A 27,105-nucleotide genomic window follows, 5' to 3' on the forward strand; every position below is an offset into this window, starting at 1 on the left:
GTGACGCCATAGCCCCGCCCCGTGGCGCCGCGCGGCCCCGCCCCTTGCGTCAGCGGCCGGGTCCCTCTCCGGGGAGCGGTGGCGAGGCGGCTGCCACCCCCCAGCGGGCTCTTTCGGCGCGTCCGCGGCCTCCCGCCTTCCCTCCCCCCGCACGGCGATGGCCGGGGCCCCGGGCGCGGGCTAGCGTCCCGGCCATGGGCGGCACCGCTCTCAGAGCGCGGCGGCTCAGGGTAAGGCGGAGGCCAGCGGGGCGTGGGCTGCGGGCCGGCGCGGGGCGCGGCTGGCGGGGAGCCTGGAGGAGGCCGGGCTGGGAGGGAGGAGCCTGCGCCGGGGGGGGCGGGGAGGGGGCCGCCTGCTTGCTTCTGGGCTCCTGCCTGGGACCCCGACGCTTGCAGCCCCACTCGCCCTGCCCTGTGCCGGATCCCCTGGAAGGCGGGGGCCTGCACGCACCCCAGACACCCTGCTGCTGAGCTCTTGCCGCAAACTTACTGCCCCTTTAGAACCTGCTGGGGGTGGAGACAGACCCCACTCGGGGCACCTGTGAACACCTGCTTATGAAAACTGCTTTAATTTCCTCCCCTCATTCCTAACAAAAACAAAAAACGCTCTAACCGTAGAGGGAAAGAAGCAATTGCTTTGGTAAAACATAAAAGACGTAAATATAGGGCTGGGGAGACAGCATAATGGTTATGCAAAAACCTTTCAAGCCAGCCTGAGGCTCTGAGGTCCCAGGTTCAATCCCCAGCACCACCGTAAGCCAGAGCTGAGCAGTGTTCTGGTTAAAAATAAAATAAATTTGTTTAAAAAGACGTAAATATTGGGAAGGGGTAGATAGCTTAATGGTTATGCAAAACAGACTCTCATGCCTGAGGCTCCAAAATTCCAGGTTCAATCCCCTGCACCCCCATAAGCCAGAGTTGAGCAGTGCTCTGATAAAAAAAAAAAAAGTAAATATTAACAAGAAAGGAGAAAACCAGAGCATGTTTCTAGCACATGCAATGCTGGTCTCATTCTTGATAGTCCAATGCTTTATGCACTTTACCACCTCCCTGCCCTCTTTCCATAATTTCTAAACAATTTGTTTTAATAGAAGAGTCAAGAGCACTGCTCAGGTCTGGCTTATGGTGGTGCGGGGGACCTCAAAACCTCAGGCATGCATCTTACAGAATCAATTTACCTTGCCCTCTTCCCACAATTGATAGCTCCTCCTTGGACTTTGATTCCCAAAGATGGTGGCCTGGTCTTAGTCCTCTGCACCCGAGGTCAGCCAGTTTGCTTGATCTCAGTGGGTTTCTCTAAGCCTCAAGCCAGGCAGAGACAAGTCCCTGAGAGCTGGGCTTGGAAATGAGTGGTGGGCTTTCAGGGCACTTGGCCAGGTCACACAGACTTTAGTGTGGTTAGCACCCAAGGTTCTTTGGAACTAAATTCTTCTTGAGCCTTCTACTTGCCTAGGGATTCCAGAAGGAATTCTGAAATTTGTAGTTGTAAATGAACCTCATGGCTTTGAAAGCTTCTCTTATCCCTCTGGCCCTGCTAAGGCTTGGAGTTCAGGAAGTCACAGGCAGGCAGGCAATAGTCAGGCTTACTTCAGGACAGGCTTCAAGAGCCCAGATTAGGTACGAGCGAGCGGCCAGGGCTGGCCTGTAAACTTGTGTCTTCCTTCTGGTTGGTAGCATTTCTGGGGACCACCAGCTGCCTGAGGCTCAGGGACCGAGACAGCGGCTCCAGCTAAAGGTCAGTTGTGATGTGCCTTGCCTGTTGGCACTGTCTCGGGGATGGGCCTCAGCTTCCTAAGCTCCAAAGAGCTTGACTGGGCCCCCAGCACTCCCACCTCCTCACAGCCATGAGGCAAGAATGTTCTCCTTATGTGACTAGACACGGGTTCCAAGTGGGGAGGGGACTGGCTCAGCATCCGGAGCCAAAATAGGAACAGAGCTGGGAGCTGAGCCTCCAGTGCTTCTGGGCTTTCACTTCTCCGCACCAACGCAGTCGGAATGCCTATGATTTCTGTGCTGGGCAAAATGTTTCTGTGGCAGCGCGAAGGGCCAGGAGGACGATGGACTTGTCAGACAAGTCGCAGAGGTGAGATCAGGGACCAGGGACCATAGATGTGACCTGGGAGGTGACGGGAAGCCCAGGAGCAGGGTGCTTGGGTGGCAAGAGGAAAATAACTCAGTATGAAAATCGGGGGTCAGATTGAAAACAGGACCAGCCAGGTTGAAGTTGGCAGGGCACCAGGGAGAAGCCTTAGGGGCTGGGGCTGAGTGTCCAGAACTCACTGGGGGCTTGTTAGAGAAAAAGAGGAGCTAACTGCGCAGGGCACGGGTGGGCTGAGGCTGGGCAGGGATCCTGCAGAGGAAGCGCTGGGCTTTCCAGGAGGACGGACAGGGAGGCTGAGACAGGACTGACTGACTGGAGCTCGCTTCCGTCTCTAGGAGGTCTGAGGGCACAATCCAGACGTGGGGCGACCGAGGCCCTGGGCTGGGGGCTTTCAGAGGGGCAAGCACTGCCTGGTCTGCTGGGGGGGGGGTGAGGAGGCAACAACGGAAGGACATGGGGCGAAGGGGAAGCCCAGCTGAATGTCCTCTCCTGCACCCCCAGTGGCCTCGGACCCCGCCTGGGCTGTGGAGTGGCTGGAACTTCCTCACGGCATCTCCCTGTCTTCCTTGGGATCTGCTCGCACCCTCCGAGGCTGGAGCTTGTCCTCCCGCCCTTCCTCCACCGACAGCCAGGACTTGCCAGAGGTGCCGGGCCCTGCTGGGTGTTGGCGGGGGACAGGGAGTGGGGGCGCATGCAGAGCGGGGCTCCTGGCCCGGCTCCCTGCGCGGAGGCGCTTATCCGGTGCAGGCCGCCCCCGCCCGCCGGGCTGCTCCTCCCTGTTCGCTCCTCCCGGGCGTCTGCTGGCGGGCGGGCTCACTGCTTCCACGCTGACGTCAGCGCATCCCAGCCGTATCCCGGGAGACCCTGTTGCATGGTGATGGGTTGCCAGGGAGACGTACACCTTTTCTCTGGGTCTACCGCAGCTGCGCTCAGCACGGATGGCTACTGGGGGGAGTTGGGGGGGACCGAGAGCCAGGAAACACCCAGCAGGTGCTCCTCCCCCCAGGCCTGGCCGGAAGCTCCCGGCACCGCCCTGGGGGTCCTGCTTGCCAGGTACCACCCGGGAGGGATGGGGTGGTCAGGGGCAGGTAGGGTTTCCCCTCCCTCCAGTGAGGGACTGGGAGGCGCTGGAGGCCGATGGGCAAAGTGGGGACGGGATTTGGGCCTCTGACTTCATTCCCAGGGAAGCCTTTGCAAGGCTTGTCAGGGTCAGAGACAGGTGAGCTCCATAGATAGTAACCCAGGTGAATCAGACTCGTGCCCTGGCATCTTGAGGGCCCTCAGGAGAGATGCCAGGATGGGGTGGGGAGAGGGACAGAGAGAAGACATCACTGAAGGTGGCATTGGAGTCAGGCCTCAGGTGGCAGTGGTATTCCTCCCAGGAAGGCAGCTTGCTGACAGTGAAGGTGAGGGAGTGAGGTTGTGCCGGGTAGAGCTGGCCCTGGGAGGAGATGGGGGCCTCCCACAGTGGGGTTTCCTCAGTCCTTGGCCTCAAAGCTGCTACTTCATTGGGCAGTAGAGGAGTCTAGAAAAGATTTTAAATGGGGACACGTTGTGGCCGTCACACTCAGGGAAAATGATGTCTCCATTTGTACCATGGCCCATTCATTTAGCCTCTGTTTCTGGAGAGGCAGCTCTGCCCTAGGCTCTGTGGGAGCACTACTACTCAGTGCGGCAGACCAGTAAGACACAGACCCTGCTTGCCCCAGCAGGCAGCGAGCGGCCCTAGCAGGGAGAGGAACATGCATAGGCACAGGCACAGGCACAGGCACAGGCACACACACACGGCACTCTGGGCCAAGGGAAGATCTCGGAACCCAAGACACCTGCTGGTGGGAAGAGCACTGTCTTAGAGCCCATTTGGAGGTGGAGCCTGTAGTACCTAGTCGATGGGGCACTCGAAGCTTTTGAGGGCCGAGTTTGGTTGTGTATGTGCTTCTGGTGCAGAAGTAAGGAAGTTAGGAATCAGGTCTAGATGCAGAGATACGTCCGGCAGCCACTGGAGGAAACAGCCTGAGGGTCTGAAGACAGTGGAGAGTGTGTGTGTGTGTGTGTGTGTGTGTGTGTGTGTGTGTTGATCAGACCCCACATCCTCTTCTCAAAGGCCCTGCTCACTCACTGCTGCTTCACCTAGGGCCAGCCTGTTCCACCTTTGCAAGCGGAGAAGCAGGATTGTAGCTGGCTAGCCCTTTAGATCTCCCGTCAGTACTGGGATGTGTGTGCCCCCCGGCCTCTCCTCACTGCCCCCTTTAATACCCCGGGTGTGGACTGGGCCAGGCCTACTGACCCACTGGTGCTCTCACCCTAGGTGAATGTTGGAGACACAGTCGCGATGCTGCCCAAGTCCCGGAGAGCCCTCACCATCCAGGAGATCGCTGCGCTTGCCAGATCCTCCCTGCACGGTATGTGTGCTCCCGCTGGGGCCGCCCCGTGCCTCCCGTTCTCTGAGGGCCCCCAGCCCCCGCCTCATCTGAGGCTCACATGAGCCCTACACAGCCCCCTTTCCTCTGCATGCTCCCTGGCACATGCCCCCAGTAGGCTCCCCTGCTCTGCCCGTCTCCAGGCATTTCCCAGGTGGTGAAGGACCACGTGACCAAGCCCACCGCCATGGCACAGGGCCGAGTGGCTCACCTCATTGAGTGGAAGGGCTGGAGCAAGCCGAGCGACTCTCCAGCTGCCCTGGAGTCAGCCTTCTCCTCCTACTCCGACCTCAGCGAAGGGGAGCAAGAGGCCCGCTTCGCTGCAGGTCAGTGGCCCAAAGCTGGCCAACAAATACTGTTCTTGTCTCTCATCCCATGCATGGGGTTGCCCCCTACCTTTTTTTTTTTCCCTGCCAGGATTTACACTGGCCAGCAGAATACTGCCACTTCCAGGGGACCCTCCCTTCCTTCCTTCTTTTATTTTGTATACAACTTAAGTTTTTTTGTAGATATGTATATAACTACATAAATACTTTTAAAATGTTTACTTATGGGAGTCAGGCAGGAGTGCAGCAGGTTAAGCGCACATGGCGCGAAGTGCAAGGACCGGCATAAGGATCCCAGTTCGAGCCCCCGGCTGCCTACCTGCAGGGGAGTCGCTTCACAGGCGGTGAAGCAGGTCTGCAGGTGTCTGTCTTTCTCTCCCCCTCTCTGTCTTCCCCTCCTCTCTCCATTTCTCTCTGTCCTATCCAGCAACGACGACATCAATAACAACAAGGGCAACAAAAGGGAATAAATAAATATTTAAAAAAATGTTTACTTAATTCTTTGGGAGACAGGGAGAAACTGAAAGGCGATAGGGGAGAGACACCTGCAGCACTGCTTCACCACTTGTGAATTCCCTCCCCTTGCAGGTGGGGACTGAGGGCTTGAACCTGGGTCGTTGCTCATTGTAACATCCGCACTCTACCAGGTGTGCCACCACCTGCAGCCCCCTTTCCCTACTTTTTTTTCTCTTTCAAGATTTGACTGATTCATGAGAAATGATAGGAGAGAGAGAAAAAGAACTAGACATCACTCTGATACATGTGCTGCCGGGGATTGAACTTAGGACCTCATGCGCTTGAGAGTCCAATGCCTTATCCACTGTGCCACCTCCCGGACCACTCCCTACTTTTTTAAAAAAAATTTTTAAATATTTATTTTATTTATTTATTCCCTTTTGTTGCCCTTGTTGTTTTATTGTTGTAGTTATTATTGTTGTTGTCATTGTTGGATAGGACAGAGAGAAATGGAGAGAGGAGGGGAAGACAGAGAGGAGGAGAGAAAGACAGACACCTGCAGACCTGCTTCATCGCCTGTGAAGCGACTCCCCTGCAGGTGGGGAGCCGGGGTTCGAACCGGGATCCTTATGCCGGTCCTTGTGCTTTGTGCCACCTACGCTTAACCCGCTGCGCTACAGCCCGACTCCCCACTCCCTACTTTAAAAAAAAAAAATTATTTATTTTCCCTTTTGTTGCCCTTGTTGTCTTTTTATTGTTGTTGTTATTGATGTTGTTGTTAGGACAGAGAGAAATGGAGAGAGGGAGGGGAAGACAGAGAGGGGGAGAGAAAGATAGACACCTGCAGACCTGCTTCGCTGCCTGTGAAGAGACTCCCCTGTAGGGGGGGTCTGGGGCTTGAACTGGGATCCTTACTCCGGGGTCCTTGCGCTTTGCATCACGTGCGCTTAACCCTCTGTGCTGCTGCCCGACTCCCCACTCCCTACTTTTTTTTAAAGCCAAGAGCACTGCTCTGGGTTATGATGGTGCTTGGGATTGAACTGGGGCATTTGGCATTAGTCATTTTGCATAACCATTACGCTGTCTTCTCTGTTCAAGATACCATTTAAAAAAAAACACAAAACTTTATTTATTGGATAAGGACAGCCAGAAATCAAGAGGGAAGGGGGTGATAGAGAGGGAGAGAGAGAGACACCTGCAGCACTGCTTCATCACTTGCAAAGCTTTCCCCCTGCAGGTGGGGACTGGGGGCTCAAACCCATGTCCTTGCTCATTGTAATACGTGGGCCCAGCCAGGTGTGCCACCACCCAGCCCCAAGATACCACTTTTAAAGATTCATGAGACAGAGCAAGGAAGGAGAGAAAGAACCAGAACATCACTTGGGTCTAGTGCTATAGTCTCTGGGTCACCTCCTGAAGTTACTATTATTTACTTTTTCTTTTTCTTACACTCAGCTCTGGCTTATAGTGGTGTGGAGGATTACCCTGGGGCTTCAGAGCCTCAGGCATGAGGGTCTCATTGCATAGCCATTAAGCTATCTACCCCTGCCCTTATTTATTTTTTTCTTTAGAGAGTAAGAGGGGCTGGGTGGTGGCACAGCTGGTAGAGTACATAGGTTACAGTGCGCAAAGACCTGGTCCTCACCTGCAGGGGGAAAGTTTTGCAAGTGGTAAAGGTGTCTGTCTGTCTCTCTCTCCCCCCTTCTCACTCAAGTTTTCTATCTTATAAAATAAATATTTTAGGGGGGCGGGCGGTAGTGCAGTGGGTTAAGCACACATGGTGCAAAGCACAAGGACCGGCTTAAGGATCCTGATTCTAGCCCCTGGCTCTCCACCTGCAGGGGGGTCACTTCACAAGTGATGAAACAGGTCTGCAGGTGTCTATCTTTTTGTCCTCTCTCAATTTTTCTCTGTCCGATCCAACAACATCATCAATGGCAAAAATAACAATAGAACAACAACAAGAGCAACAAAATGGGAAATAATGGCCTCCAGGAGCAGTGGATTCGTAGTATAGGCACAAAGCTCCAGCAATGACCCTGGAGGAAAAAAAAAAAAGAGAGAAAAGAGACGAGACACCACAGTACTGCTTCACTGCTTGTGAAGCTTCCCCTGTGCCTGATGGTACTGGGCCTGGAGTCTTCCGGGAGCCCCGCTCTCCCTACTCCTGCCTCTGGGGGAACCACCCTCCTCTTCTAATGCTGGCCGGCGTCCTCCCTGACAGGAGTGGCCGAGCAGTTTGCCATCGCAGAAGCCAAGCTCCGGGCATGGTCTTCGGTGGATGGGGAGGACTCCACGGACGAATCCTATGATGAGGACTTTGTTGGAACTGACTCAGGTGAGGGGCTGCCCAGGCTCAGACCTGCAGGCTATTCTCCCTCCACCCCCAGCTAATTAGTGAGTTCTCCGAGGGAGGCGGGCAGGTGGAGCAGGCTGGATATGCTGTCACTCTGGGATGACCCAGGCCCAGACTGGCCCTGAGCCACATGTTTGTTGTTGGATGCTTAGCATTGATCCAGGGCCACTCCTTGCTCTTGTGGCATCTTGGGGCCGACTAGGAGGAGACCCTCCCACCCCCCTCTGGTAATCGTAGACCCACGCCAGGGCCCACTGCTTGGTGAGTGGAGTTCCAGCCCTTGCTTGCTGCCTGGGATAAGCATCCTTTGTGCAGCTAACAGCCTCTGCAATCCTGTAACCCTGGTACAGGGTACAGTAGGTAGGTGGACAGGTTCAACTCCCACTCCCCACTACGGACACCGAGACAGTATCCAGCTCTTGCCCCAGAGCCAAGCTTCCTGGGAGTGTCGGTGTGGGTCAGCCCAGGGCAGCGGGCTAGCGGGCGCTCTGCTTTCCCTTTACAGAACTGGCGGGGCCGTTGCCTCTGGGGCACCTCCAGGACCTCTTCTCCGGCCGTCGGCTGTCCCGGCCTGTGCGCCAAGGCTCCGTGGAGCCCGAGAGTGAGTGCTCACAGACCGTGTCCCCTGACACCCTGTGCTCCAGCCTGTGCAGCCTGGAGGACGGGCTTCTGGGCTCCCCAGCCCGGCTGGCTCCGCCACTGCTGGCCGAGGAGCTGCTGCTGGCCCAGCTGCCCCCCAGCCAGGAAAGTGCCTTCCGCAGCCTGGGCCAGCTGGAGGCCCCGGACTCGCCCTACGACCCCTCGCCCCTCACAGAGCCCTGCTTCTCCCCTGCTGAGGAGGGTGGGGTGGAGGAGGAAGAGGCTGCACCCTGCAAAGACTGTCCACCTCCCAGCCCGCCACACTCGGGCAGCTGGGAGCAGCAGCGGCAAGCCTCCGGGGCGGCATCCTCAGAGGAGCAGCAGTGACCTCGGGCTGCCTGGAGGCCTGGCCCAGCTGGGGCCTCCCAGGAGCGTTCCGCTTCTGCAGTGTGTGTTTGCATGAACGTGTTTGGAGTGGAGGCGGGGCCAGGCTGGGGGCGCATGCCCTGCCCCCACTCCCGGGGTTTGCCGGGGTGGCCCGGGGCCCTGGGGGCATGGCTCCAGCTGTGGCAGACACTGATGCTCGTATTCCTCAATCAAAAACGCCTCGTGCTTCCTCCCAGGATGGCGTGCGCCCCATGGGACAGCCGGGAGTGGGCCTGGCGGGGCTTGGGGGGAGCTTGTCCTCCTCCCCACCTTACCCTCCAGGCCTTCTCCGCTTCTCTCCTCACCTGAGTCCGTGTGCCATGTCCCGTAGCATCACCTGGGGAGGGGCCGGCTCTGCCCCCCTGGAGCCCCTGGACTGAGCCTCCCCCCAGGGCCCCTCGCCCTGCTGGGCTCGTGCTGTGCTTCACCTCTCCATCATCTCTAAATCTTCTTCTTTTTCCTGAAGAAAGAGGGGTTTTGGTCTGTTCTTTCAGTCGGATCTTCTCTGGGAAGCATTGATGAAAACAGGCGTCCTTCCCCGGGGCCTTGATGCCTCAAACCCTCCCCCCCCCACTGCTGGGGTCTGGATCCTTTATGGGGGCTCCCAGCCCACCTGGCTGCTCTCCGGGTGCAGTGGGAAGAAGGGCTGGCCAACTCGGCTTGCTGGGACTTGGCTGCTGTTAAAGAGAGGGCCACCAGGGGGCGCCATCTGGGCAGGGCAGGTGCTGTGCTAATGCCCCCCCCCCCAGGGGAGTGTCGTCCTTAGGGTGGAAAGGGGATAATGCTTTTCTTCACTGAAGGAAAGGCTGGCATGACAGTACCATGGGGCCTCTGCCCCAGCAGGGTGCTGGTGACCAAGCAGTGGAGGCCTGTGTGAATGTTCCCTTGGGGGGGGGGGGGCGGCAGGGGTGGGTTGAAGGGGGCTGCAGAGAGAGCTTAGACCCTGTCGGGTTGGGCAGGTAAGAGAACCCAAGGTAAGAACAAGAGTTGGGGGGGCACAGGCATACTACAGGCTCATTAGGTGTTTATTTTGTTCTATTTAAGAATCTGTTTTATTAAATTAATATAAAAATCTTTGTAAATCTCTATATACATCTGGTCATTGGAGATTCCAGTATGAACCCATTTTGACCCCTCCTCCCACCCTGCAGGGCCCCCTGAGTAGGAGTGGAGGCCAGGTGTTGGCAGGGCAGTGCTGATTATGTCCCCTCCCCGAGCACTTGCTACAGGGCCAGGGCTCCAAACTGCCCCTGCCCCGCTTCTCCCAGGCAGGCCCTCAGGGGCATCACTGGCACTTGTCATCGCTGTCAGAAGGGCTGCCCTCTCGGGGGAGGCCATGTCGGGAGCGGGGCCCCCACAATGCATGCACCTCAGTGGTCTCTGTGTCGCTGCTGCTGGTGGCGCTGTCCCGGAAGCTGGCGAGGGGTGGCCGGACCTTGACCCCCTGGGCCGTGACGGAGCCCTCGATGGCCTTCCGGAGCTGGTGGGGTGAGAAGGTGGCGTCGTGTGCCTGAGCTCGGTGCTGTTCCTGGCCGGGACCCTCCCCCAGCACTGCCCCTGGGGGAGCGGGACACAGACCTCTCCCAAGGATTTGCGGGAGGCCTGCATGACTCTGGTGGCCCTTAGCCTCTCACCTCCTTCAGGGTGACAACTCCAATGAGTCTGCCGATGCTGGTGACATAAGCGTGGTCCACTCCCAGCAGTGAGAAGATGGTGTGTGTCTGCAGGGGTGGGAGGAGCAGGGAAGACATACTGTACTTAATGCGAGTGGGGATGGGTCTGGGTCACATGCTGGGGGCAGAGGAGTGCTGTAAAGAGGGGGATCCTGGGGGTGGAATAGGAGGTTTCTGGGAGGAGGTCACAGAAGCTCCTTGTTAGCAGGAATCCACTGTTGCTTATGGTGATGGCGCAGTGGAGAGGAGTCTCTATCCTGTGTTAGAAGGATGCGGCGAACAGCCAAAGGTTCCGGCGTCTAATCTCAGTCCAGCCCCAAGCAGTATCGTACCCATTCTGCAGGGGTGAGTCTTGCAGTCCTGGGGCCCGTTGCCTATCTGTTACTATGGAGGGAGGAAACACAGCCTCTCCTGTGCAGGAGCCCAGTCAGTCAGGGACCAAGCCAAGGAGGCTGCCCCCAAGGGTACTGACCGCAAGCCCCACGCCTTAGTGGCTCACACATTGTGCCTTCTGCACTGGCTCTCTGCTGCTGGCTGCCCAGCGTTGGTGTCCCTTCACTCTGCCCCCAACACCCCAGTCTTGGCCTGAAGCACCTGACAGTACATGCAGTGTCCTTTTTTCCCCAGGGTTCAAGCGGCACCCCATATCCCACTGAGACACAGCTCACAGTCCAGGGAACAGCAGTCACCCCCACCCCTAGCTTGCAGATGTTAACCCCAGGGTTGAACAAGTGTCAAGTAGTTCCCCCTTGGGCTCTCTGTGTCTACTCTGGGGCCAGATGTCTTGAAAAGCTTGTTCCTGGAATTTCTGGCCTATGGTTTATCTCACTTTTATTTACTTTTAAGCCTCTGGGCTTGGTGTTTGAAGCAAAATGGGTATTAATAGCCCAGTTTGTCAACTAGCAGCTACTCAGAACTCATTGTCATTGTCAACATTTTAAAAATGGATAAGGAAGGGGGGGAGATAGGGAGAGAGAAAAAGTGATACCTATAGCTCTGGTCACCACTTGTGAAGCCTTTCCCCCCGCAGGTAGGGACCAGAGGCTTGAACCTGGGTCCTGTGCTCAACTGGGTGTGCCACCACCCCGCCCCTACAGGTGAGTTCGTTAGGACACAACTTCTAGAACTTTCCTAACTCCATGGAAGGCATGGCGGTCTGGAGAAAAGCATCGGGACTTTCAGCTTTAGCCAAGCTCGTGGCTGCACTTCTTCAGCACCCACACCAGAGCAGCGTGGGGTTAGCAAGGCCTTCCTTTTGTCTATTGTGGACCCCCGTGTACTAAACACTATCTTCAGGGCTGGAAAAATAGCTCACTTGGGTAGTGTGCCTGCGTTGCTCTATGTGAGATCGATGTTTGAGCCTGGGCCCCAGAGCACTGAAGGAAGCTTTGGTGCTGTGCTTGTTGCTGTATCCCCTCCCACCTCCTTCTGAAAGTCAGCTCAGAGCTGTGAAACCCTGGTGACAAAAGAATAAACAAACTTTTTAATGTTTTCATTTAACTTCAAAGAAAATACCCTCCATTTTTGTTGTCATTATGGCTTCACTGCTCTGGGCTTTTTCAGATAGAGTGGCTGGGTAGTGGCGCACCCAGTGGAGTGCACGTTACCATAAGAACCTGGGCTTAGGGGACCAGGCCGTAGTGCAGCGGGTTAAGCGCACATGGAGCAAAGCACAAGGACCGGCTTAAGGACCCCGGTTCGAGCTCCCCACCTCGGCTCCCCACCTGCAGGGGAGTCACCTCACAAGCGGTGAAGCAGGTCTGCAGGTGTTTATCTATATTTTCTCCCCGTTTTCCCCTCCTCTCTCCATTTCTCTCTGTCCTATCCAGCAACAACAATAATAATATTAACAACAACGACAGACAAGGGCAACAAAAGGGAAAAAATAGCCTCCAGGAGCAGTGGATTCATAGTGCAGGCACCAAGCCCCAGCAATAACCCTGGAGGCAAAGAAAAAAAAAAAAAAAAGAACCTGGGCTTAAGCCCCCAGTCCCCGCTTACAGCGTGGAAGCTTCATGAATGGTGAAGCAGCGCTTGCATGTCTTCCCCTTTCCCTTTCTATCTCCCCTTTCCCTCTCAATTTCTCTCTGTACTATCAAATGAAAGAGGAAGAGAGAGACCATAGCACTGAAGCTCCCTCCACTGTGCTGGTGGCCAGGCTCGGGGAAAACATAACTTTAATAGAAGATTTCCTTTCCTAATAATCCCTTGGCCTTGTCTGCTTACATGTTAATAATCCCTCTAATCTTCTCCTGAGAATCCAATCAAGTAATCCCCCTGGAATTTTTCTCCACAATCCTGTGCTTCAGCAGATTACAGGTGCCTTTTCTGTGTGCAATCCAATCGTCCCCAGCCTATTTATTCTTCTTTTTTAAATATTTATTTTCCCTTTTGTTGCCCTTGTTTATTGTTGTAGTTATTATTGTTGTTGTTACTGATGTCATCGTTGTTGGATAGGACAGAGAAATGGAGAGAGGAGGGGAAGACGGGAGAGAAAGACACCTACAGACCTGCTCCAACTGGAATCCTTACGCTGATCCTTGCACTTTGCGCCACCTGCACTTAACCCGCTGCACTACTGCCCAACTCCCTCAAACTGGGATTCTTACACCGGTCCTTGGGCTTCGAGCCGCTGTACTACCGCCCAACCCCCGCCTATTTCTTCTTTTTAAGGTTTATTATGAAAAAGGGAGGGAGAGAAAACAGCATCAACCTAACACATGTAATATGTTTTTTCCTTTCCTTTTCTTTAAAAAAAATTTTTTTTTGCCTCCAGAGTTATTGCTGGGGCTCGGTGCCTGCACCATGAATCCATGGTTCCTAGAGGCCTTTTTACTCCTCCCCCACCCCACCCCCCGTCGCCCCTGCTGTGGTAGCCTTTTGGTTATTATTGTTGTTGATGTCATTCATTATTGGATAGGACAGAGAGAAATGGAGAGAGGAGGGGGAAGACAGAGGGGGAGAGAAAGATAGACACCTGCAGACCTGCCTCACCGCCTATGAAGCGACTCTCCTGCAGGTGGGGAGCCGGGGGCTCAAACTGGGATCCTTCCACCAGTCCTTGCACTTTGTGCCACATGCACCCAACCTGCTGCGCTACTGCCCGACCCCCCCTTCTTTCTTTTAAATTTCATTAAAAAAATTTTTTTAAAATTTTATTTCCCCTTTTGTTGTCCTTGTTGGTTGTTTTTGTAGTTATTAATGCCGTCGTTGTTAGATAGGACAGAGAGAAATTAGGATTAGGGGAAGATTGGGGGGGGGAAGATAGACACCTGCAGACCTGCTTCACCGCCTGTGAAGCGACTCTCCTGCAGGTGGGGAGCCGGGGGCTCGAACCGGGACCTTTACTCCGGTCCTTGAGCTTTGTGCCACGTGCGCTTAACCCGCTGCGCTACCGCCCGACTCCCCGTATCAGGTACTCTTACAGATTGTGCCTTCACCCCTCAGAAGACTCTATGACACAGGTACTGTGACCCCCCGTGTTAATGTTAAGAGAGAAACTAGATGTGAGGAAGCCAGCAAAACAGCTCACTTGGCTAGTGTGCCGCTTTGCTGCTCCAGGGTCAAGCCTGGCTTCTTCTAATACTGGAGGAAGCTGTGGTGCTGTGGTTTCCTTTCCTCTTTTTAAAAAATATTTTTATTTATTATTGGATAGAGACAGAGAGAAATTGAGAGAATAGAGGGACAGAGAGAAACACCTGCAGGCCTGCTTCACCACTCATGAAGTTTCCACCAATTCCCCCACCCCCACAGGTGGGGACCAGGGTTTGAACCTTTGTCCTTGTGCACTGTAATGTGTGCACTTAACCAGGTGTGTCGCCACCTGCCCCATCTTCCCTCTCTAGCAGAAAAAAAAAAGTCAGCCCTAGAGAGGTGAAGTTCCAGAAGTGGCCAGGGAAAAAAAAAGTGTGAAGTTACATAGCTAGGCAACTGGCAGCAGGTGAGAACGTGGCTTTAGTCTGGCTCAGTGTGGGCAGGGTGCTGTCCCCCCCCCCAACCCCCCCCCTCTGCTCAGTGGACAGGTCCCTCCATGAGGTGTGGTCTTCAATGTCTCCCCCTCTTCCCTCCAGGCTCCCCTCCCACCCTCAGTCGGGGTACTGCTCACTGACCTCTCAGGTCTGCGGCACACTTGACTTTGATCTTCTGTGTGGCTATCTAGTGCTTCCAGTTCTCTCTGCTTTTGTTAGTCAGCTCCTCAGAGACTTTCTTGTCCTCTGATTTTTAAGTGTGCAACAGACACCTACTTTGTTCCTGTTCCTAATTTAATTAGACACCGGGGAGTCCGCTGGGTGGCTTGTCCTTTTTGGGGTTTGGGAACAGTGACTTGACAGGGTGAGGGACAACGTGGCCTTCTGAAAGAATTCTGGGAGTGGGGCCAGCAGCTCTGGGCTCTGGGCCTGACTCTGTTCCACTGACTCGGGCACGTGACCTCTTTGCTGCCTCAGTTTCTTTCCCTCTCTCTTTTATCGCCACCAGGATTATTATTACTGGAGCTTGGTGCCTGATGACAAACCCACTCCTCCTGGTGGCCTTTTTTTTTTTTTTTTCTTCTTATTTGATAGTAGAGTATAGGGGAAGACAGGGAGAGCGACAGAGAGACACACCATTCATGAAGCTTCCCCCCTGTAGGTGGGGAGTGGGGTTTTGAACCTGGGTCCTCGTGCATAGTAACGTGCACTTAACAAGGTGCACCACTGCCAGGTTCCCTCCCCTCCTCAGTTTCCCTATAGGTGGAAAAGGTCAAACCCACAGAGGTTTGGACCTTCTTGGATTCCAGGCCTAGTTCTGCTGCCTACTAGCTGTGTGAATCGAGGCAACTCATCTCATCTATCTGAATCACACAGTCCTCATCTAGGTACAGCAGAAGACTCACAGTCTGTTTAACCATGTGGCTGTGAGGAGCATGAAGTATGTTAAGAAATTAGCCCAGGAGGCGAAGGAGATAGCATAATGGTTATGCAAACAGACTCTCAAGCCTGAGGGTCCAAAGTCCCATGTTCAATCCCCTGCACCACCATAAGCCAGAGCTGAGCAGTGCTCTGGTGTTTCTCTTTGTGTGTGCCTCTCTCTCTGCATCTCTCTCTAAAAAAAAATAAAGAAAATACTAAAAAAAACTCAGGGAGTTGGGTGGTAGCACAGTGGGTTAAGTGCAAGTGTCTTTCTCTCCCCCCCTCCATTTCTCTGTCCTATCCAACAATGACATCAATAACAACAATAATTACAACAGTAAAAAAAAAAAAAAACAACCTAATAAGGGCAACAAAAGGGAATAAATAAATAAATAAGAAAAGAAAAAAGAAATTAGCCCAGTGGGTGGGGGAGAGAGCATTAATGGTAATGGTTCTACAGAATTTATATGCCTTAGGCTCTGAGGTCTCAAGTTCAATCCCATAAGCCAGAACTGAGCAGTGCTCTGGCTTAAAAACAAATACATCACACACACACATATACATATGATTTTTAGAAAAGTCATAAAGTCATGATGCATTTTGGCATAGAAAAATACATCACTGGGGGGGGGCAGTGGTAGTGCACCGGGTTAAGTACACATAGTGCGAAGTGCAAGGACCAGCATAAGGACCCCGGTTCGAGCCCCCAGCTCCTCACCTGGGGGGTGAGTCACTTCACAAGCAGTGAAGCAGGTCTGCAGGTGTCTATCTTTCTCTCCCTGTCTACCCTTCCTCTCTCAATTTCTATCTTATCTAACAGCAACAACAACAACAGGAGAAACATGGCTGCCAGGAGCAATAGATTTGTAGTGCAGGCATTGAGCCTCAGGTATAGCACTGGAGGCAAATGAAAGAAAGAGAAGAAAGAACGAAGGAAAAAGAAAGAAAAGAAAAATACATCACTGCTTTACCGACAACCCAATTAATATATAACCGGTGCCAGGCGCACAGCAGGCACTAGAAATACCAGTATTCTTACCATCGTGGATGTTTGGGGCTGAGTGACATGATCCATGTGGAAAAGCTTTAGAGGTTTCAGAAAGGCTTTCAATAAAAGCCCAATGTCAGGTCTACCACGCTGCCTTTTATTTTTATTTATTGGGTTGCTGGAAAAGTCATGACACATTTTTGCATAGATTAAAAAAAAATACAACATGACTTTTCTGACAGGTCAATTTTTAAGTCATTGGGTCTCCCTGGTCTAGGCTAACCTTTTCCAGGCAGAGACAGACAGAGGGAGAGGGAGGAAGACACCACAGCACAGTTTCCTCCAGTGAGGTGGGGGGTCAGGCTTGAGCTCAGGTCTTGTGCACTTTCCAGGCCTATTCCCGCTGCCTTTTCCCCTATGAGTGCACTGCAGTTCCCTTGCAGGAGCTAGAGAGATTCAGCTAAGCTAGCTGTAGACCTCAGAGTCTTACCCTGCCTTAGAGGTTTGTGTACTAAGTCTGTCAGAAACGGCCAGAAGGGCTCTTGCTTTCTGCCCTGCAGTCTACCAGGTGTGCCTGGACTCCCTGCCAAAACTTAAATGCAGAAGGCGCCCACCAGTGCTGGCTGTGCTGTGCCCTCCAGTGAGGCCTCCCCCAGCTCCACAGGGCTCATCTCCCCGCCAAAGTTGGCCAGCCTACAGGGAAGGTTCCCACTTCATTTCTGCAGGCTGTCTGCATCCCTACCAGTGTCCAGAACTTTCTGGGGTCACACATTCCAAGACCCCCACTGGGCGCTTCTCATCTGTGTTTATCTCTTCTCTGCAGTGTCCCCACCCTCCCCTCCAGCTGGCTTGTTTGTGAGCCTTTCTTATCCTTCCTGTTTCTCACCCACGTTGTTCTTCAGTGTGGGTGTATCAGCCGGCAGCTGGCAGCCTCCAGCCTAGCTCTGACCCTGGCCTGGCCTTCTGGCTTCTGCCCAGTTCCAGCCCTGTCTTTGTTGTGCTTTGGCCCATCGTTCCCCAGAGGCAAGGCTGAGCAGAGGAAAAATGATGCCTCGCTGTGCCTGGAGCAGGAGAGGCTCAGGGGCCCTAGCTCCCGGCCCCTGCCGTGCACAGCAGTGTCTGGAAAGCATCTCAGCACAAAGCCTGTTCTCTGTGGTGCCACCCGCTTCCCCCCACCCCCCACCTTGTGGCCCACATCCAGGCTCTTGGGGGACTGGGCTCCCCACCTTGTGCAAAGAGGTCCGCTCCACTAGCTGGAAGGGCGCGGGGTCAATTTTGCAGTCACTGAAGTTGACAGGCTCATCGAGTTGCTGCTCCTCCCACTCCAGGATCTGGGGGGGGGGGGGAAGCAGAGATTGGGGGTAGGGAAGGAAAAGGTGCCAGGGGTCACCCAGCCTTCCCTGTCCCTCCTGTGGCTTCTGTAGCCCCAAAGATGATGGAACACACCCAGGAGGAAGCAGGGTCCAGAGTCCAGTCACACCTACCTCCTCAGGGGTCATCTCGCCTTCCAGGTCCGAGTCACTCTAGGAGAGAGGGAGCGAGCGAGGCTGGCAGCTGGGAGCTGAGGGCAGGAGGGTGTCTCCCCCAGCTTGGGGGGAAGGGGACTGGCGTGCGCCTTGCCCCCACCCTCCCTGCCTGGCTCCTGAAGTGAAGGAAGGAACAAAGAAAGGAAGGAAGGAAGAAAGGAAGGGAGGAAAGGGGATACTCACCGCCAGGGAGATTCGCACCCGCTTCAGCTTGCGCTTTTCACAGGCTTCCGACTTCGACTTGGTTAGAGCCAAACCAGAGAGAAGAGGAGTGGGTGTTAGGGGGAGGAGGGGGGTGAGGGGGGCAGCGAGCTGGGAGGAAGGGCACTGCAGACAGAGAGAAGATCGGGAGGCCTGGCGGGGCACTGTGGGGCTAATGGACAGGTACAGAGAGATAGAGCCGGCAGGACACACCTGACCACTCACCTCTGACGCCTCGGGAGTGGGGCTGCCGCAGAAGAGGTTCCGGAGGGCGATGCCTGCTTGTTCCACATTCCCTGTGTCCCCAAACACAGGGACCAATGTCACGGGGGGGGGGGGGGGGGGAGGCTGCCTGGGCCTAGCCTGGGGGTGCCCTAAGCCAGACAACCAGGGGGGTTGGGGCTCACCTGTGGGACTCTCTCCAAGATTTGTTGTGGTGCTGGGCCCCCTCTTGAGGGCAGGCTTCAAGGGTTTGTGGGTGTCTCCCCGGGGTGCTGGGAAGCCTGAGTCCTCCGTGTTCACCTGCTTGGGCAGAAAAGGGGGCAGGTGAGGGCTCGGCCTGGACCCTTCCCTGTGATTCCCCTACAACTGGCCGGCAGGAGGCGCACCCTCACCTGGAAGCGTACGGCAGTCTCGGGGCTGGGGGGCCCCTCCTGGTCGGAAGGCGGGGAGGGCTGGGCAGCTCGGCGCTCCTGCAGGTGTTGGCGCCTGCGCGCTGGGCTCAGCTGGGCGGCCAGCAGGGCACCCACCTGTGCGCGCTCAATGGAGCCCAGGAGGATCATGGACTCTGGGGCGGGGGCAGAGGGGGTTCAGCAACAGGGCGGGAGGCCTACGCTCGCACCCAGAGCCGGGAAGCAGGGAGAGGGTGTCACACCTGAAGACTCCACGAGGGCCAGCACGCGGCCCCTGGTCCTATGCAGCGTGAGCCGCAGGTCCCGGAAGGTGCAGCTGAGTGCCACGTAGGGCACGTCCCTCACCATGATGTCCTCCACTCGCACCCGGTACTGCCTGGGGGCAGAGCGGCCTGGGTCCATGGTGGGTGCATCCCCGTGGGGATGACGACTCGGGGGGCCAAGGAGCAGCCCCAGCTCGGGAATGAAGGCACGGGGTGGCCAGTTCCCATCTCTCAGGCCGGTGCTTGCTGGGGTGGGGAGTGGGGTGGGTGCAGGGCGCCCTGGGGTGCCTCCCCCCATCCCTCGGCCCGCCTGCGCCCCCCTTACTGGTGGCGGCCCCAGCCCAGCTCGGGCAGGTAGGGCAGCTTCTTGATGCGAATGATGCTGTCGTAGAGCGAGGGCTGCAGGCTCTGGGCCACGGCGTTGGCCAGGATGACAGCGATCATGACCGGCAGGATGTGGGCGATCTGGCCCGTCAGCTCGAACACAATCACGGCGGTGGACACCGTGTGTGTCACTGCCCCAGCCAGTGCCGCAGCCCCTGCGGACGGCACCCCCAGTCTCTTCAGGAGCCTTTCCTACCCAGGACAGCTTTTTTTTTTTTCTTTTTTCTGCATCACTGCTCAGCTCTGATTTACAGTGGTGTGGGGGATTGAACCTGCAACGTGGGAGCCTCAAGTATAGAGTATGCTTGCATAGGCATTATGCTATCTACTCCTGCCCACAAGCGTGCATTTATTAACTTGTTTACTGCCACCACGATTACTGCCGGGGCTCAGTAGCTCCACTACTCAGTGGCCATTTCTTTTGTTTCCTTTTCTTCAGTAATATTGTTTGTTTTATTGTAATGAGAGAGACTGCTCAACTCTGGCTTACGGTGGTGCTGGGGACTGAACCTGGGACCTCAGGCCTGAAAGCTGTTTGCATTAACCACTATGCTATTTTCCCAGCCCTTATTTTCTTTTTCTTTCTGATTTGGAGAGAGATACCTGCTACACTACTCTACCTCTTGCAGATAGGTACCAAAGGGCTTGAACTTGGGTCCTTGTGCATGGTAATGTGAGCTCTAATGGCTGCACCACCTAGGCCAGTTCACTTATTTGTTTTGCCACTAGGGTTGTTGCTGGGGCTTGGTATCTGCATGATGAAGCCACTTCTTCTGGAAGTTCTTTCCTCCCTTCCTTTCCTTTTTATTTTTTTATTTTTATTGATAAATAAAGAGAAAAAATAGTGGTCCAGGGGGTGGTGCAGTAGATAATGCACTGGACTCTCAACCATGAGGTCCCGAGTTCAATCCCTGGCAGCACATGTACCAGAGTGATGTCTGGTTTTCTCTTTCTCTCTTGAATAAATAAATTATTTTAAAAAGAAAAGAAAAAATAGAGTGGTCCGGGAGGTGATGCAGAGAATAATGCATTATATTCTTAAGTATGAGGTCCGTAGTTCAGTCCCTGGAAGCAAATGTACCAGAGTGCTGTCTGGTTCTTTCTCTCTATCCTCCTTTCTCACTAGTAAATAAATGATATCTCTTTTATTACATTTTTTAATATTTATCTGTTTATCCCCTTTTGTTGCCCTTGTATTTTTTACTGTTGTTGTAGTTATTACTGTTGTTATTATTGATGCCGTTGTTGTTGGATAGGACAGAGAGAAATGGAGACACCTGCAGCCCTGCTTCACCACTTGTGAACCTTTCCCCCTGCTGGTGCAGACCTGGGACTTGAACCTGGATCCTTGTGCACTGTAATGTGAGCAAGACTAGGTGGTGGCATATTTAGTTGCGTGCACATGTTACAGTGTACAAAGACCCTGGTTCGAATTCCTGGTCCCCACCTGCAGGGGGGAAGCTTTGTGAGTGGTGAAGCAGTGCTGCAGGTGTCTTTCTGTCTCTCTCTATCACCCTCTCCCCTCTTGATGTCTGGCTGTCTTTATCCAATAGATAAATAAAGATAATTAAACATGTTTTAAAGAATCTTTTTTTAAAAAAAAGAGAGAAATAGAGAGAGAGGGGAGCACTGTTCCACCACTTGTGAAGCTTCCCCTAGATGAAGGCAGGGAGGGGCCAGGGGCTTGAACCTGGGTCCTTGTGCATGGTAACCTGTGTGCACTCTAATGGAGGCACCACTGCCAATTCTACATTGGGACAGTCGTTTGAGGGGCTCTAGGGCTGGCCAGCAGAGTTCTGGGGTTTGGGCTCTGGCATGGAGGGAAGCCCGGTTTCAGCCAGCAGGGGGCACCAGAGTCTCAAACCTTGTGGCAGAGGCCAGAGGTTTCTCTGGACAGACTCACCCACCACTGCATAGCCCCCAGGCACAATCCGATAGGTGCTGCTGTCGGTGTGAATCCCATCTGGGAACCAGGCGGCCATGCTTTCGCCAACCAGCCGCCCAAATGCCGCTCCTTCGGGGAGGGAGGGGAAGAGAGACAGGCAGTGGAGGGGGAGGGTGGGGGCACTGGGAAGAGAGAGGGGCAGAAGGTAGGGAAGGGGCCAGCGGGTCACTCAATGCAAGGGATGCCCATGGGTGGGGGTGGGGGTGGGCAGAGAGAGGATCAGGGTCACCGCGCACAGCTGAGGACTCACCGATGACAAAAACTGGCATGAAGGCCCCACAGGGCACTGGGATGGTGGTGGCCAGTGCAGACATCCAGAACTGCAGGTGAGATGGGGCTCAGCCAAACATAGGAGCTGTGGTTCCCCAGACCCCAGGCCTCCCTCCTGGGAGAGCTCGAATGGACTGGCTGACATCTGCACTCCGCCTTCCACCTAGATGCCTGGGCCAATTATCTAAGTTCTTTGTGTCTGAACTTCCTGTCCACCCACGTCTTTTTCCTTCCTTCCTTCCTTCCTTCCTTTCCTCTTTTCCTTCCTTGTCTTTCTCTCTCTAGTCTCACTGGGCTTCACGAACACTCTAGGCTGAGTGAGACAGAGCAGGAAAGACCACAATACAAAAGCTTCCTCCAGTGCCTTGAGGGCAGGGGGCTCAAACCAGGATGGTGTAGGTGGCAGAGTACTACCCAAGCGAGCTGTTTTGCTGGCTACCATCTTGCTCTCTCTCCTTCCTTTGTCAGTGCCTGGGCTTCAGCACTTTTGGCTTATTTATATATTTATCTCAGCTGAGATAGGGTGGGGTGGGGTGAGGTGACACACAGTACCAGAGCTGCCCCAGTGCTGTCATTCTTCCCTGGTATGATGGGGCTTGAACCTTGGTTGTGTACTTGGCACGGCAGGCACCTACTAGGTGAGCTATTTCACTGGCCCCCAGCTTCCCATCTTCACAGCAGGGATCCTGATAACACCTTTCTCACAGCTTTGTTCTGAGGCTGCATGAACTTCTGAGGGAAGTGCTAAGGGTGCCTGGACCCTGTGTACCCAGGTAGATGACAGCTGTGCTTATGTGCGGAGCCCACCTTCATGAGGATGAAGATGACCAGGGTAAGGAAGACGTTGGCACGTGGCGGGCTCCAGGCCTGGGAGGTTCCAGGTGGCTCTAGGTCCTCCACTAGGCCTTGGCGGACCCAAGTCCGGTTGTCAAAGAGGGTGACCAGAGTCTCTTTCTGGGAAAGCTAGAGGGAGACAGGGTACCTGAGACTGGGGAACAGACAGGATGCAGGGGAGGGGTTCACTGTAGTGTTGGGGCTGTTGACCTTACTTTTTTTTAAGGCATTTATTTTTATATTAAAAAATGTCTTATTTTATTTTGGTGAGAGATACAGAGAGAAACACCAGAGCTCTGGTCAGCTCTGGCTTCTGGTGGTACTGGGAACTGAAGCTGGAAGCTTGGAGCCTCAGGCATGAAAGTCTTTTGCAGAACCATTATGCTATCTCCCAAGCCTATATTTCATTTTTATTTATTTATTTTTAATTTTAAATATTTATTTATTTCCTTTTTGTTGCCATTTTATTTATACTTTTAAAAAACACTTTTATTTATTAGTCATAGGATAGATAGAAATTGAGAAGGGTGGGGGAGATAGAGAAGGAAAGACAGAGACACCTGCGGGGGGTGGGGTGGTGGCTGGCAGTAGCACAGCAGGTTAAGCGCACATGGCACAAAGCACAGAGACACCTGCAGCCCTGCTTCCCCACTCATGAAGCTTTACCCTGCAGGTGGGGACCAGGGGCTTGAACCTGGGTCCTTGCACACTGTAATGTAAGTGCTTAACCAAATGTGCCACTGCCTGGCCCCCCCATATTTTACTTTTTATTTTGATAGGACAGAAAGAAATTGAGAGTAGCACTGTAAGTGGGGGGGAGGGGGGGCAGGTGGGGTCCTAGAGCTTGAACTTAGATCCTTATGGATGGTAATGGGTGCACTCAACCAGGTGAGCCACTGCCTGCCCCCTGACCTTACCTTTTTTTTTTTTTGCCTGCTGGGAACACACACACACACACACACACACACACTATTTCACTGCTCTAGATGGAATATTTTATCCCCTTTTATTTATTTATTATTTATTTATATTTATTTTCCCTTTTGTTGTCCTTGTTGTTACCCTCTTTTATTTTTATTTATTTTTTTTGCCTCCAGGGTCATTGCTGGGGCTCTGTGCCTGCACTACGAATCCAGGGCTCTTTGAGGCCATTTTTCCCTTTTGTTGCCCTTGTTACCCCCCTGCAGGTGGGGAGCCAGGGGCTCGAACTGGGATTCTTGCACAGGTCCTTGCACTTTGCATCATGTGTGCTTAACCCACTGTGCTACCTACCGCCTGGCCCCATTTTTATCCCCTCTAAGTGAATTTATTAACTTTTATTTTTAAAAAGATTTTTATTTATTAATGAGAGATAAGAGAAGAGGGGAGAGAGAGTATCACTCTGGTACATGTGCTACCAGGGACTGAACTCAGGACCTCATGCTTGAGAGTCTAATGCTTTATCTGTTGTGTCACCTCCTGGACCACTAACTTATTAATTATTATTATTACTTTATGAATACATTTTTATTATCTTTATTTCATTTACTGGATAGAAACAGCCAGAAATTGAGAGGGAAGGGGGTGATAGAGAGGAAGAGACAGAGAGACATAGGCAACACTGCTTCACCACTTGCAAAGCTTTCCCTCTGCAGGTGGGGACTGGGGGCTCGTACCTGGATCCTTGCGCATTGTAACATGTGCATTCAATCAGGTGGGCCACCACCTGGCCCCACTAACTTCTTAATGGAGAAGCAGAGAGACACAGACAGAGACAGAGACACCACAGTGCTGAAACTTTCTTCAATGTGATGGAGGCCAGACTTGAACCTGGGTCCCACAGGTGGCAAAGCAGTACACTATCCACAGGAACTATTTCTTCGGCCCTCGCTTTTCATTTTAGATAGAGACAAAAAAGGATGGGGGTGGGGAGAGAGGGAGCGAGAGGAGCTTCCTTTGATGCTGTGAGTGGTGCCCCCCGTGGTACTGGGGCTTCAGGTCAGGGTTCCCGCACACACAGGCAAGTGCGCGCTCTACTGGGTCAGCCATCTCTTGGCCCTGGTGCTGTGGATTGTTAAAGGGACGTGTCCCAACGGGAAGCCCGGGTTACCTGTCCAGCCATGAACTGTCCGAAGCCAGGGGGGAAGGTCAGGGTGGAGATGAGCAGGGTCACCAGAGCCGGGAAGAGCAGGCGCCTGGGGGTGGGGTGGGGAGGATTTATAGGTCAGACGCCCCCTAGCTCCTGCTCCCTAAGCTGTGGCTCCTCCCTCCCCTGGCTGAAGGGCACACTGCGAGGGTGTGAAGTCTCGCCTTTGTCTGCTTGTCTGAAGGTCAGTGTTGGGGGGAGCTGGGGTCACTGGCAAAGCTGATGAAGGTGCCACAGGGAGCCATTCAGTGGGCGGCTCCTTCCCTGAAGGACTTCAGTCCCCACCCAAGTCACAGGCCTCCCCACCCCCAGTCCTCAGCCCTGGGTCCAAAATGCCTTCTGCTCCACTGGAAATGTAAAATCGTAATTTACAGGGGCTGGTACAGGGGCTGGGTGGTGGCACATTCGGTTGAGTGCACATGTTATCATTCACAAAGATCCAAGTTTAAGTACTCAGTCTATACCTGTAGGCAAGAAGCTTCATGAGCAGTGAAGCAGGGCTGTATGTGTCTCTCTTTTTCTCCCTATCTCCTCCTTCTCTCTCAGTTTCTCTCTGTCCTATCATACAAATGAAATAAATCTTGGGTGGGGGAGATAGCATAATGGTTATGTAGAGACTCTCATGCCTGAGGCTCCGAAGTCGTAGGTTCACTCCCCTATACCACCATAAGCCAGAGCTGAGCACTGCTCTGGTAAAAAAATAAATAAATAAATAAAATAAATCTTAAAAAAATAGTAGGGGTCCGGGTGGTGGTGCACCTGGTTGAACGCACATGTTACAATGCACAAGGACCCAGGTTCGAGTCCCCGGTCCCCACCTGCAGGGGAAAACTTCATGAGCGGTGAAGCAATGCTGCAGATGTCTTTCTGTCTCTCTTCCTCTCTATCCCCCTTTCCCTCTCGATTTCTGGCTGTCTGTATCCAATAAAGATTAAAAAAAAAAGTAATTTGTATGAAAGCCAAAATGTAAGATACAGCTGACTGATGTTCTCAACCCACTACCGACTTTTTAAACACTTTTTTTTTTTTTGATGGGGCCAGGAACTCAAGCTGGTATGATTTCCTACTCCAGGATGCTTTTTCATTCAGGTGAAACACACACACACACACACACACACACACACACACACACACAGACACACACACACACACACACACAGACTGACCAGCCACAGCACCTCCCAGGTTGTTCCGGGTTAGAACCTGGGCCAGGCCCATGGAAAGGCAGCCAATACCTAGTGAGCTCTCTGCTTCTGACCAGGCCGCAGCTGACCACCTCACCTGTTACTAGCCCCCCCCAACACACACACACACCGTGGCCCCAGAGACTCACTTCCTCATGAGGAAACGGTTGATGGTCTTCTGCTTCCGCATCACCTGAACTATCTTCCGGTTCAGGTAGACAAAGAGGGCACCCCCAAAACCGCTTGCGATGCTGGAGAGGAAAGAAGCGCATGGTAAGGGGGTGGTGTGTGACTCCTCCACCATCTGCCTGCTGATTGGGGGGGGCAGCTCCCCAGGGTGGGTTTCTCACCCGATGACTGCGAAGGCTGGCAGCTCCTGCAGGTCGAAGGGGAAGTCGAGCCGGAAGCGCGTTTTGAAGAGAGCAGTGATGGTCTCTGGACGAGAGGCGCAGTACCCAGGGCCTCACCTGAGCAGGGGCTCCCCCAATCCTAGCCCCCCTCCCAACTGAGCAGGGGCTTCCCCCACCTGAGCAGGGGTTTCCCTAGCCCCAGGCCCCCACCTTCATCCCGGTTCCAGACTGCCAGGACGCGGAAGATGAAGGCACTGAAGGTGGCAGCAAAGAAGCCCCGCCAGTAATTGCGCACAGCGAAGAAGGTGGACGTGACCTCGATGCTGAACAGGACTCCTGCTGGCAAGTGTGGAGTGAGACCTGGGGGGCTTGAGGGGGGGCCCGCCGCCGACCCACCCACCTGCCCGCTGCCCACCTCCGATGGGTGCCGCGAAGCAGCAGCCCACTCCTACAGCGCAGGCCGCGGCCAGCATCTCGGTGTTCCGGGACTCACTCTGGAGGAAGGAAGAAAGGGGGGCATCGTGGGCTCAGAGCCCTCCTCCAGCTACTGACCCCCTCCCTTGCCCTAGGACCCCCTTACCTCATAGATGCCCCCGAAGAGGGACAGGAATTTGCTGAGCAGGGCAGCACACATGCTAGCAATATGCACGAAAGGGCCCTGAGGGGGGTGGGGGTGTGCATGGTGAGTTGGGGGGGCATCATCCGCTGGGAAGGGGGGGCTGTTCCTCAGCCTGAGGTTACCTCCTTGCCCAGGGGCATCCCACTGCCCAAAGCGCAGGTCAGCCCGATGACCTTGGCCACAAAGGTCTTTAGGGTAAGGTACTCCTTCAGCACCACGCCCCGCAGGATGGTCTTCATCTCCGGGATGCCCGAGCCTGGGGGATGCAGTGGGGTCACGGCGGGGTCACGGGATGCGTGCCTGGGCCTGTCCCCTCCCCCGTGGAGTTCCCCTCTCCCATACACCCTACCGACAGCCTGCGGAGCCAGGATCTGCGTGAAGCCGGCGGAGAAGGTGATGAGCACCACAGGGTAGGTAACCCAGGCCAAGTACTGCAGCAGCAGGTTGGCGTGCAGGCCCCGCGTCATCCACTGCTGAGCTGCGGGGACGCGCGTGACAGCCCGCCCGAGCACCCAGGGAGAGGGTTGGCTAGAGGGGCGTCAGGGGGTGCCCCGGGACA

At 54.3% G+C, this 27,105-nt stretch overlaps 2 protein-coding genes across 6 annotated transcripts in view; one reads left to right on the forward strand and one right to left on the reverse strand.

The window, feature by feature from the left end:
• Positions 1–50: 50 nt before the first annotated feature.
• Positions 51–9,751, forward strand: FAM131A (family with sequence similarity 131 member A). 3 transcript variants are annotated; one of them, XM_016191176.2, is made up of 7 exons: positions 51–230; positions 1,674–1,734; positions 2,602–2,744; positions 4,409–4,502; positions 4,664–4,846; positions 7,527–7,640; positions 8,164–9,751. In XM_016191176.2, exons 4-7 carry the CDS (start codon positions 4,433–4,435, stop codon positions 8,622–8,624), a joined length of 828 nt encoding a protein of 275 aa, XP_016046662.1. In that variant the 5' UTR covers positions 51–230; positions 1,674–1,734; positions 2,602–2,744; positions 4,409–4,432; the 3' UTR covers positions 8,625–9,751. The 3 variants fall into 3 exon arrangements, with proteins under 3 accessions (XP_016046662.1, XP_060028055.1, XP_007529880.1); XM_060172072.1 differs by lacking the exon at positions 1,674–1,734; XM_007529818.3 differs by lacking the exons at positions 51–230; positions 1,674–1,734 and adding an exon at positions 1,830–2,082.
• Positions 9,668–27,105, reverse strand: part of CLCN2 (chloride voltage-gated channel 2) — a 20,032-nt gene continuing 2,594 nt past the window's right edge. The window contains exons 4-24 of one of the 3 annotated variants that reach the window (XM_060172071.1): positions 26,896–27,024; positions 26,669–26,802; positions 26,508–26,585; positions 26,343–26,421; positions 26,138–26,263; positions 25,928–26,012; positions 25,727–25,828; positions 24,358–24,442; positions 22,242–22,397; positions 21,415–21,484; positions 21,123–21,233; positions 19,161–19,374; positions 18,815–18,948; positions 18,555–18,727; positions 18,348–18,462; positions 18,166–18,236; positions 17,923–17,979; positions 17,698–17,736; positions 17,440–17,544; positions 10,298–10,384; positions 9,668–10,143 (exon numbers count right to left, since the gene is read on the reverse strand). In XM_060172071.1, the coding sequence (XP_060028054.1) occupies positions 9,949–10,143; positions 10,298–10,384; positions 17,440–17,544; positions 17,698–17,736; positions 17,923–17,979; positions 18,166–18,236; positions 18,348–18,462; positions 18,555–18,727; positions 18,815–18,948; positions 19,161–19,374; positions 21,123–21,233; positions 21,415–21,484; positions 22,242–22,397; positions 24,358–24,442; positions 25,727–25,828; positions 25,928–26,012; positions 26,138–26,263; positions 26,343–26,421; positions 26,508–26,585; positions 26,669–26,802; positions 26,896–27,024 (2,345 nt within the window). In that variant the 3' untranslated portion in view covers positions 9,668–9,948. The remainder of the gene's footprint in view (positions 10,144–10,297; positions 10,385–17,439; positions 17,545–17,697; positions 17,737–17,922; positions 17,980–18,165; positions 18,237–18,347; positions 18,463–18,554; positions 18,728–18,814; positions 18,949–19,160; positions 19,375–21,122; positions 21,234–21,414; positions 21,485–22,241; positions 22,398–24,357; positions 24,443–25,726; positions 25,829–25,927; positions 26,013–26,137; positions 26,264–26,342; positions 26,422–26,507; positions 26,586–26,668; positions 26,803–26,895; positions 27,025–27,105) is intronic. The other 2 variants (XM_060172070.1, XM_060172069.1) reach the window with 2 other exon arrangements.

Source organism: Erinaceus europaeus, chromosome 14 (assembly GCF_950295315.1).
Source record: "Erinaceus europaeus chromosome 14, mEriEur2.1, whole genome shotgun sequence".
Classification (NCBI taxonomy): Eukaryota; Metazoa; Chordata; class Mammalia; order Eulipotyphla; family Erinaceidae; genus Erinaceus; species Erinaceus europaeus.

Excerpts from the sequence above, each read along its gene's own strand:
- FAM131A (XM_007529818.3), top strand. The coding sequence starts at position 1,995 with ATGCCTATGATTTCTGTGCTGGGCAAAATGTTTCTGTGGCAGCGCGAA. Across the intron at positions 2,083-2,601 it reads TTGTCAGACAAGTCGCAGAG|TGGCCTCGGACCCCGCCTGG; the intron begins GTGAGATCAGGG and ends CTGCACCCCCAG. Across the intron at positions 4,503-4,663 it reads TGCCAGATCCTCCCTGCACG|GCATTTCCCAGGTGGTGAAG; the intron begins GTATGTGTGCTC and ends GCCCGTCTCCAG.